The 11,754-nt window shown below is 39.3% G+C and overlaps 1 protein-coding gene across 1 annotated transcript in view; it reads left to right on the top strand.

Annotated features, from left to right (window-relative positions):
• Positions 1–318: 318 nt before the first annotated feature.
• The window catches only part of LOC149265506 (small ribosomal subunit protein uS19-like), a 29,617-nt gene continuing 18,181 nt past the window's right edge, over positions 319–11,754 (top strand). Inside the window, exons 1-3 of the mRNA XM_089429481.1 lie at positions 319–494; positions 724–869; positions 1,689–1,746. Coding sequence (XP_089285607.1) covers positions 492–494; positions 724–869; positions 1,689–1,746 — 207 coding nt within the window. The 5' untranslated portion in view covers positions 319–491. The remainder of the gene's footprint in view (positions 495–723; positions 870–1,688; positions 1,747–11,754) is intronic.

Genomic DNA, 11,754 nt, shown 5'->3' with positions numbered 1-11,754 from the left:
CCTCAAATTTTTCCATCGATTCCAGCACTTGAAAATCCAAAAAATCGCATTAAAAACAACTCCAAAAAAAATTCAAACAAAAGTGACCCTGTCTCTCAATTTAAAAAAACTCTTATATACCAATTTAATCCCTAATAAACTGAAATTAAATTATGAATCTATCAAAATAAAAATTCTCACACTCCAAATAAATTTAATATATAAATAAAATATTTAAACAAGAATTGTCGGCTAAACCATATTCAAAGTAGTGAAAAAAAAACCAAAAATATACAAGTAATAAAAATAAACAGAAATATATAAAAGATTAGAAACACGACGTTTGAAAACCTGAAACCCCTCTTAAACCTTCCTTCCCTCCGAAACCCTAAGTAGAAATCAGTACACTCCTAATAATCCTGAAACCTATTCATTGAATCGAGGAACTCCCGAGAACTGGCCGGGGCGTTTATTCATTGACTGTGAGGTGGTCTTTCGATACCATTTCAACCATGGTAAGGCTGGAAGCACGTTCATGTCATTTGTTTGTGGACTTGAATCTCCTGCCCCAGGAAGGATGGATTCATAGATTATTTGCCCTAGATTAAATGTTTTTGCTGGGTTTTATATGCGATCGAATCCCGTAGACTCCTGTTATGGTGCGCTTTAGATCTTTGAAAAAAAATATTGATTTAGTATGCAATGGAAATTGTATCTATCTAAATGTAGTTGGGCCATGTGCAGGCGGACGTAGATGGAGATGTGACCGCCGCCCAGCCCAAAAGGAGGACGTTTAAGAAGTTTTCGTACCGCGGGGTCGATCTCGATGCTCTTCTGGACATGACCTCAGATGATATTTGCAAACTTTTCCCAGCCCGTGCTCGTCGAAGGTACTAATTTGAACATTATTTTGTGACATTGAGAAACCTTATTTTTGAATTAAAATGGCTTTTTCAATGGGGCCGTGGTTCTGCCACGGCTGTGGGAGGCCAGGCCAGGCCTCCCACAAACGTTCAAATCCTCTTAAACACGAAGAATCGACTAGGATCAGATGCATGTCGTAGGTAATTTTGATGGAATGTTATCTCACGGTTTCCCTTAAAAGGAAGTGCTTATGTTTATTGTACGCTCTCTGAGAGCCTTTTTGCCCGTGCAATGGGGCTGTTTGTGGTGACCGTCTACTTGGAGTCTGGGACCAGTTGTAATGCTTCTAATGGGTGGAAGGGAAACATCTAAAAGGGGAAAAGCGGTTTAGTTTATATAATCATTTTGAGAGCTTTGATTGCTCGCATCAAAGTTCTGGCTGTTCAATTTTGATAAGGGGCTAAATTGGGGCTAGGATTGTCAGTTGAATAACAAAGAATTGGAATATTCAACAATGTAGGTTTGGGACATGGATGGTCTTAAATAAAATAGCTGGAGTTTTTAGAGTTATTTGCAAAGATTGCTCATGGCAATCATTAACCAATTGGATGTAGTTTTATTGTGTTATTTGCAAACAATATAGGTTTGGGACATGGTTGTTCTTAAAATGATATGGCCCGAGTGTTATTGTCTTGATAGCAAATATTTCTCAGTGAAACGATTAATGAATTGGCTGACTTTTTGTTATCTTATTTGCAAAGATTACTGATTAAGTATGTGTTATGAATTTATTTGAGGAGCATTGGGCTTCCATGACTTGGTTTTTTTTTTTTCCTGCTCTGAAGGTTCCATCGGGGGCTGAAGAGACAACCTATGGCTTTGATCAAGAAGCTTCGAAAAGCGGTATGTTCTTTCACTTCCCGCAAACATGTTTAGTATATTATACATAAAAGTATGTTAGGAGAGGGCTTTGTCCCCAAGTCGTTTCATAGTTCTTAAACTGAAAACTTATGTCGTAGACAGTTCACTATTGCTAAACTACATCTTGATGATTAATAATTTGGATACTTGCTTGATTTCCAGAAGGAATGGGCAGTTGTTTCTTTGTTTCTGAGAGAGACTTAAGGGAGTTCTCAAAAAATTCCCAAAAAATTACAGCATCAAAAATTGCCCTCAAATCTCTGAAACCCTAATGTAGCCAACCTTGTTCAGGAAATATATTGATTATCTGGGACCAAATTCTCTGAAAATCTACATAGCTAACCTTGTTTATTAAAATATATTGATTATAGTTGCGTTGGTCCAAATTCTCAGAGTTTAACACAGTTGTCAACAGCGGACCTTTTTTATTGTAATATGTTAATTACATATCTTGTTGGGTCCCCAGTGAGCCTCTGTGCCACATGGGAACTTTCAGATACATTATATGCAATACAGAGTAAACTGCTGATGTCTTATTCTCTGTAAAATTTAACATAGCTGAACTGCTTTATTGAAATATATTGATTATAGTTGGTCCAAATTCTCAGAGTTTAACATCGTTAGCAACAGCGGACTTTGTTTATTGTAATATGTTGATTACATATCTTTTTGGGTCCTCAGTGAGCCCATGTGCCCATGGGAACTTTCAGATACATATTACAGAGTAAACTGCTGATGTCTTATTCCCTGTAAAATTTAACATAGCTGATCTTGTTTATTGAAATATATTAATTACAGATCTTGTTGGGTCCCTGGTAAGTCTATATGCATTACACGAGAATTTTCAGATACATTGCATGCAACACTGAGCAACCTGCTGTTGTCTTTCATATCAAACATAAGCACTAAAAGCTGATTTCCAAAGCAAGTCCTTTGAATTATTGTTTGGAAGTACCACATTAAAACACTTACAGAACAAATTGCTGATGCCTTTCATATCAAACTTAAGCACCAAAAGCAGATTCTCAAAACTGGTTGTTTCAATTATTGTTTGAAAATACTGTTTTGATTGATTTACACTAAAATGAGTTGTTGTTTGCAAATACTTTCTTCAAGAATTTACCCTCAAAATATCTATAATGCAGGAAAGACAGTGGGATTACATGCTTGTATTGTTCATCCCTAGCATACCTCACAGATCCAGCTAAACATTTTACTTGACAATATCAAAAACCTTCCCCAACCTGTCATAGAGCTGATCAAATGCACAAAACCCTAAGTGTATCCTTTGAGTCAAGCTATAATCCTTCTCTAGTGTTAGAATAGATGCCTGTTCCTTAAACCACTGAGGAATACTGAAATCATTGGTTCCCGCAGAATTCATGCTCTGCCCATGATAAAACTGTAATCCAGAATTTTCATAGGATGTGGGTCCTTCTCTCCCCATGAACTTTGCCTTTAAAATGAAAAAATCATTGGACAAGCTTCCCCAAAATGGGCACCCAATTTGGCCAATTAGGTGCCAAAAAAGACCTCTTTTGACACTTATTTGATACGAGTATTTGCCAGCTTGGATAGAGCTGCTCATGCATACAAACAGCATTAGAGTAGATGTCTGTTCCTTAAACCACTGAAAGCTGCTGAAATAATTGGTTCATACAGAATTCATGTTCTCCCCATGGCAGTGCTGTAATATAGAAGTTTCAGAAAATGTGGGTCCATGTCTGCCCATGATATTTGCCGTTGTTTTTATTTCGCTGAACAAGCTATCCCAAAGTGGCCTCTCGCTTTGATTGATTAGGTGCCAAAACAGGCCTGTTTTGGCACCTTTTGGACTCCTAGTAGGACAGGGGTGTTGAAGCTAGTGGTAACTTTGGAAGATCTTCTACATAGGCTTAGTGACTTAGAAATAATCTCAGTAGTGGATCTCCAAGATGATTCTAGAAGGGAGATTAGGGTTAGGGATTTGGGCTTAATGAAGATTACAAAGGAGGCCTAACGAAGAGGTGAAGACACATAAAACTCAAGTGAGTGAGTCATCCTGAAGAGAGAGCGATTTTCTCTAAGTGTAAGTGGCTTAGTGGACCAAGAGCGCAAAGAGGGAGAAGTGCGAGTGGATTGAGGGCGAATCGAAGAGGTCAGGTGGAAGAGATCAGATGGTCAAGTTAAGGGAGGGAGATCAATTTGATCTAGAGGAGGTTGAGTTGCTAGAGGGTGAGTTTTCCCTAGTGCACAATAGTGGCGCACAAAGAGGGCGCAAGTTGATTTTATTGGTTGAGTAATTGGGTCAATTTCTTTCGGAGGCTGATTTCCTTAAGGCCAAACTTTGTGTGCCAAATTCATCTTGTGGGAGCCAAGTTACATGTTCCGAATATTGTATTTCTCCTTATATCTCTATGGGTCGAACACCTAGATTTTCTAGATTAATAGATGACGAAGAATTGTTGTGGGTGAATTATTTTTGCAATGTGTGATTGATCTTTCTGAGTTAATTTCCATTGCATATATTTATTTCTAGAAGTTAAAAATACTAATGATTTTATTTTTTTGGTAATTTAATGTTTATTTGAGTAAATAAATAATTTGTTGGGGATAAATAAATTGTTGTGATAAAATAAATCAGGTTGGTATTCAAAATTTAACATGGTATCAGATCTATCTAGGAGAGTATAGGGATTTGAGCTCATGAGGGTTTGCAGTAGCAAGTTTCCTTTTTACGGCAACAACATTATGTTCTTAAAATTTCGCAACTGGGTTTTGTGGCCATGGTTGATTTGTGGAGATGGCATCATTGAGTAGTCTATGATATGAAGACAAGTTGGATGGGGCTTCAAATTTTAGTCCTTGGAAGGAGCGAATTACCATGATTTTGAAGATGAATGGTTTGTGGGATATTTTGACCCGAGACATTCAGGTTCCTTCAGATCCAAACCTTGCAGCGGATCATAAACTCAAAGATATGAAAGCAAGCTGCATAATTTTGGATGGTGTGAGGGATCACATAATTCCTCACATATCAGGGAAGAACAACATATGACAAATGTGGGTAGCTCTGATCGGTCTTTATTAGAATTCAAATGAAAACATAAAAATGGTGTTGCAAGAGAAATTAAACAACTTCAAAATGAATAGATTTGAGATCGTGACATTTGACCCTATGAGGATCCAACAAGCTCGTGATGAGCTTGCAACTATTGGGGAAATTGTGAATTATTTGGAGTTGGTGAAAGTTGGTTTGAAGGGTTGCATTAGGCACTGGACCACCTTTGTGGACGTGATTCTTGCTAGGCAACAACTTCTTGATTGGAGTTGGCTGTGGGATGACTTCATCCAAAGGGAGATTTGGGAGAACTCATTGATCGGAGGACAACATAAGGGTGTTGAGGAAAAAGATGACCTTGCTCTTGCTACACAAGCAAAAAAGGGCAAAGTGAAGGTTAAGTAGAACCAAAGTGGAGGAGGATCTTCACAGAACAAGAAGGAAAAGGACATGAACAAAGTCAAGTGCTTTGCTTGTCACGAGTTCAAGCATTTTTCTAGTCAGTGTCCAAACAAGAGAAGGGTAAGGGAAAGACTGCTACAACATCTACAATGCAAATGGAGATGGAAAAGAAGTTTGAGAAAAACTTTGCCTTATTGTCTTGACTTTCTTGAATCGCCACGAGAGGTGTCTGGTTTGTGGACAATGGAGCATCTACTCACATGACGGTATGTCGAGATGTCTTCACCAACATGACCAGGGGGCCTAGAAATGTAGATGTAGAGTTTGGTGATAAGGCCAAGTATGTAGTAGAAAGCATTGGGAGTATTGAGTTTCAAATGGACTCATATGGCATCATGAAGGTGAACGAGGTGTTATATGTCCTGGGTTTCGAGAAAAAATTCTTTTTAGTTTTGGCCATAGAATATAGAGGATTAGAGGTCAACTTTATGGGAGGTGAAGTGACTGTTGGGATAAAAGGGACTGATCTCAACAAGAAGCTTGTGATTGGAAGAAGCGAGAGGGATGTCTATTTGTTGAGAGGATAGTCGGTGAATGCTCTCATATATGAGAGTGACAGAGGCATGGCATAGGAGGATGTGATACCTACACTACAGAGCTCTCCCTATGTTGCAGAGGATGGTTACTGGTTTTCCAGAGATTAGGGTGGAGTAGGATGTAGTGTGTAAAGGGTGTGCACTTGGAAAGCAGGAGAAAGTTGTGTATCCTCACAACGAGACCAGGTCTAAGGGAGTGCTAGGCTTGGTGCACTCAAATATTTGTGGTCCTATGTCCGTGACATCGATCGCAAGGTCTTTATACTTAGCAACATTTATAGATGATTATTCCAGGAAAACTTGGAGATCAAGGATGAGGTCTTCGATCAATTTTAGGAGTTCAAAGCTCTTGTGGAGAACCGTACTGGGAATAAAATGGGTGCTGTGATGGATAATGGGGGTGAGTATATCTCCAACGAGTTTCAGGATTTTTGTAGGGAAGTAGGAATTAAGAAGAAGCTCATAGTACCTTACAACGCTCAACAAAATGGGGTTGCCAAGAGGAAGAACAAGACCATAATGAGGGCATTGAGTGCAATGATCTATGATCAAGAATTGCCTATGTTTTTGTGGGTGGAGGCATGCCATACAATTGTGTACATGTAAAATAGTAGTCCTCACAATAGATTGGGGGACATGACTCCTGAGTTGTTTATACGAGTGAAACCAGATGTAAGCCATTTGCGCATATTCGACAGTCTAGTTTATGTCCACATTCCCACATAGAAGAGGACTAATTTGGAGACCTTGTCAGAAGGGGGCATATTTGTGGGCTATAGTGAGATCTCAAAGGCCTACCTAGTCTACATTCTAGGATAGAGGAACATGATCTTGAGTCGGGATGTTAGATTTTATGAGGGTAGGACCCATAGGAGATCTCATTAGAAGGAGCCAACAATGGTAGAGGAGTGGGAGCAAGAAGCTCCTAAGGCTGAACAGGGACCAACAACACCAACAACAGGCACATAGCAAATTTGGAGGATGAGTTGGATATTCCTTCGAGCTCTACTATGAGGAGGCCGAGATGGGTCGAGCAAACCTTGAGAGATGTTGAGGAGCATGTGGAGGCTCTTAGCAACACTTTCAAGCATAATAGACCACCTACTAGATTTTCTAGTTATTTGGCATTGTTGATCAGTGTTAGTGAGTTTGAGCCTTCCACTTTTGAGGAGGCCATAAGTGAGCAAGTTTGGAGGGATGCCATGATAGAGGAGTATAACTCCATCATGAGCAATGATATATGGGATATACTATTGAGATCAAAGGGAAAGTCTGTGGTCACTTTTTGATGGATCTATGAGATCAAACATGCAGCTGATGGTAGTATTGAGGAGTATAAAGCGAGGTTCGTGGTGAGAGGGTTCTCTTAGGAGGGAGTGGATTATGAGGAGACATTTGCACCTGTCGCTAGATATGCATCCATTAGAGTAGTTATGTCCATTGCTTCGGAAATGGGGTGGAGGATACATCAGATGAATGTGAAGACTGCTTTTCTCAATGGGGTGATTGAGGAGGAGGTGTATATTGAGCAACCTCAGGGCTTTGAAGTGTATGGGAGAGATTCCCATGTATGCAGGCTGACGTAGGCTCTTTATTGGTTGACGTAGGCTTCATGCGCATGTTATACTGGGATTGATGGATATCTTCTTGGTTCGGGTTTCACTAAGAGTGAGGTGAATCCCAACTTGTACTCTATGTAATTTTGAGGGTGAGCAGCTCATCTTGGTACTTTATGTGAACGATCTCTTCTTAACAAGATTAGAGAAGGTCATAGGGATGTGCAAGGAGGTTCTTGCTTTAGGGATGCCATGATAGAGGAGTATAGCTCCATCATTAATAATGATGTATGGGATATACTATTGAGATCAGAGGGAAAGTTTGTGGTCACTTTTTGATGGATCTATGAGATCAAACATGCAGCTGATGGTAATATTGAGAAGTATAAAGTGAGGTCTGTGGTGAGAGGGTTCTCTTAGAAGGAGGGAGTGGATTATGAGGAGAGATTTGCACTTGTTGCTAGATGTGCATCTATTAGAGCTGTTATGTCCATTACTTCAGAAATGGGGTGGAGGATACATCAGATGAATGTGAAAACTGCTTTTCTCAATGGGGTGATTGAGGAGGAGGTGTATATTGAGCAACCTCCAGCTAAATTACCAGGATACGGATACGGATCCGCCAATGTTTTAAAAAGTCAGGATCTAGATATGCGAAGGAAACAACAAGTACAAATAATATAAATAATTTTTTTATAATTTTAAAAATAAAAATTATAAATTTTACAATATATAGTTTATATATATTTGTAAAATGTAATACTTATATAAAATAATTAATATATTCCATTAATAAGCTTAGACTTAATATATTATTTATGTATTAAATAGTAAGTATTCATACAAATTAAATAGTTCATAATTAACGTAAAATTTAATAATAACTATTATAAAAATGATTATTATTATTATTATAAATTACCTATTATAAAAAAATATTTAATTATTATAAATTAAATTAAAGAACAAAACTATTTAGATTCATTTATAAAGTGAATTGGATTAGAAATTTAATAAGATAAAGTATCGGAGACCAAACACTTGGGAGCTGGGAATTTAAAATCCACATTAAGTGTTTTGTGGGCAAAATAAATTTATGTGGGACTTGGAGGCTAACAATCACGTGACACACATATGTTCCGACAAACATTTATCAATGTTAAATAATATGTTAATAATATGTTAAATGTCCATTTGAATAATCGTTTGACACACATGTGTTCTGACAGATTTTTGTTACCCAACTGGTCCAACCAATGCACCGTCATTTGCAGAATTGATCAAGCCGCCGTCATAGAACACATGATTTTTGTAGGTTTGGATTTACTACGAAAGGTTCATTATTTTTGAAAGCGACTCTTAAAGTGCACAGTGCGGATCCTAGTGGATTCAGATCCATATCTGATTCGGGGATCCGCAGATCCAACCACCTAGCCCCACGGATCTGATAACATAGACCTCAGGGCTTTGAAGTGTATTGGAGGGATTCCCATGTATGCAGGTTGACACAAGATCTTTATGGGTTGATGTTAAAATTGGCAACTAGGTCCAAACTCCATGTGGGTCATCTTATTAATGGAAGCTGATATTTTTCTTTGATCCCCCTCATCGAGAGGTGTAGGATTGATCTAAAGATCATTCGATTCTGATAAGTATTCATGGAGATATGAATTTATTTGTGCTATGGGACAATTCGTCAAGGTCGGCCAACAACCAAATAAACCCCACTTGTGCTCAGCATTTTAGTATAAATAAAGGAGGACTTCAAGTCATTTAGACAATAATCTTTTTGGTGATCTCTTCCTCTCCACTTGTCTTTGGGTTTTGGTGGGAGGAGAGACCTAAAGAGGATACGCTGCCCTAGAGGATGCCCTATACTATACACTGTCATGAAGGTGCCTTGTATGCAACCCTAAAGGAGGAATCTTGGAGCTGCCCTAGCCGTAAAAAGGAAGATAGGCCAGCGAGGGTTTGAAGGACGTTGGATGTTAGCTCCAAGTGCTACTAGGAGAAGCCTTCTATAAGCTATCTAAGGAAACCTATACGCTGTCTAGAGAAGGTCTCCACTAGCCCTAGCCGTAACTCAACAAGTGCCACAAGCTATGCCCTAGATGCAGTTAAGGAGGAGGCCAAATACAAGCCCTAACCACTAACAGAAAGAGTCAAGGAACAACGTGGAAGAGGGCTGCTACAGGAGGTCGAGTTTGGGAGTCTTAAGGCTGAAACTAGGGCCGAAAGGATAGGCTGCTAGGCTGAGTAGAAGATGTGTAAAACCGTTGGCTGTTTGGGCACATTTGGAGGAGGCCATATGCTACAACAAGGCTGCGTGGCAGGCCGCAGGCCATACCATCACAACAAAGAAATAATATGGGTTGTTTTGTTGTCATATGCCTTAAGGCAGCAACCTAGTAAGGGAGGAATTCACCTTCAGCAAGCCACAATCTTCCAAGGTTTGTTTGGGGCAGCTTGGAGAAGATTAATAGTCATCAACAAGCACGGTGCTGCAAACACAATGGGACATCATGGCAAGCATGGTGCAGTAAGCACATTGGGACAACAGTATGTTAAGCAAGGTGCAACAAGCACATGGTGGCAAGCATGGTGCAACAAGCACATTGGGACAACAAAGGTACATGATGCAGTACAGTGATGGGTACAGTCATGATTGGTAAAGCATGATGAGGTGCAACATAGTAATGATGGGTGCAACATGGTGCATCATGGTGAGGTGCAACAGATGGACGAGATGCAACACAATGATAGGTGAAGGAGTCACCTTGGAGAATCAGTTGAAGCAGCATGTCTTCAACTGATCTCATGTAGAGATGATCTATTCTCTTATCTAGAAAGTCAAACTGTAGACTTCTATTGTAAATGTACTATCTCTCTCTCTCTCTCTCTCTGTGCTGAACTATTGAAGGACATAGAAGAAGAATTGATCAAGGGTTTCCCCACATTGTGGTTTGTCCCTGGCTAGCGCCACATCTTGTGTTCTCTTGTCTTGGCTTGTCTTCTGCGATTTATGTTTATGTTCTATTTGCAGTTTACTTCAATGTTGATGTGATTGCTAATTTGGAAAAGATATTGAGCTAACTGTGAAAATTGAAACAAATTGGTCTAAGCATAGAACATAACTAAAATTAACAGTTGATGCAGGCTTCGCGCGCATGGTATATCGAGATTAATGGATATCTTCTTGGTTTGGGTTTCACTAAGAGTGAGGCAAATCCCATCTTGTACTATGTAATCGTTGAGGGTGAGCCGCTCATCTGGGTACTTTATGTGAACGATCTCTTCTTAACAAGATTAGAGAAGCTCATAGGGATGTGCAAGGAGGTTCTTGCTTTAGAGTTCTAACATGAAGGGCATCGACTTGTTGCACTACTTTTTGGGATTGTAGGTGCGGCAACAACTAGGAGATATTTTCCTTGGACAAGGCAAGTATGCAATAAAGAAATTGAGGAGGTTCATGATGGAGGATTGCATGATTATGTCTACACCTATTATCACTAAACTGAAGAAGTTGAGTGCCTCTGAGGGTGAATTAGTGGATCCCACATTATACAAGCAGTCGATAGGTTCTTTGATGTATTTGGTCAACACTAGGCTAGATATATGTTTTGTTATGAACACACTTAGCCAGTTTATGGTGGAGCCAAGATAGGTTCATTGGGTGGTAGCGACGTGTGTTGAGGTGCCTATGAGGTATGGTAGGATTGGGACTGAGATATGTTAGATCTGGAGGAGTGGCGCTGTAGGGGTACACTGATTTTGATGGGGCAGGAAGTGTAGTGGACAAAAATTCCACATTTGGATATTGTTTAAGCCTAAGATCAACCATTATCTCATGGTTCAACATGAAGCAATAGTCAGTGGCACTTAGTTCATCAGAAGCAAAGTACATGTCAATGAGTATGGCGAGTTGTGAGGTAGTGTGGCTTCGCAAGATGCTAACAGGGTTATTTGATCTGCAAATGGGGCTAGCGGTGATTCGTTGTGATAATTAGAGTTGCATTAAGCTCTCTAAGAATCTCGTGTTTCATGATCGATCCAAGCATATTGAGATCAGATATCACTTCATCATAGACATGGTCCAGAGAGGTGCTGTGAGATTGCAGTACATTTCTACAAAGGAGCAAATGGTAGATGTTCTCACTAAGCCGCTAGTGAAAAGGAAGTTTGTGAAGTACCGAGATAAGCTTAGGGTGGTGGAGAATCCTTTCCTTGCTAGGAGGGAATGTTGAAGCTAGTTGCAACAACCTTGAAATTAAAACATACAACTAATTACATCGATTTATGTGATTAATAATCAACACACAAACTGTTCAACTAAATGGCATAAAATTTTTGAAAACCATGAGCAAAGAAGAGTTTCTTGTAGCGACGACATACCTTA

Source organism: Pinus tabuliformis, chromosome 6 (assembly GCF_031772625.1).
Source record: "Pinus tabuliformis cultivar Carrire ecotype Pingquan chromosome 6, CPIR1, whole genome shotgun sequence".
NCBI lineage: Eukaryota > Viridiplantae > Streptophyta > Pinopsida > Pinales > Pinaceae > Pinus > Pinus tabuliformis.
The sequence above is the reverse complement of the archived record's forward strand: the minus strand, read 5'-3'. Positions and strand labels throughout refer to the sequence as shown.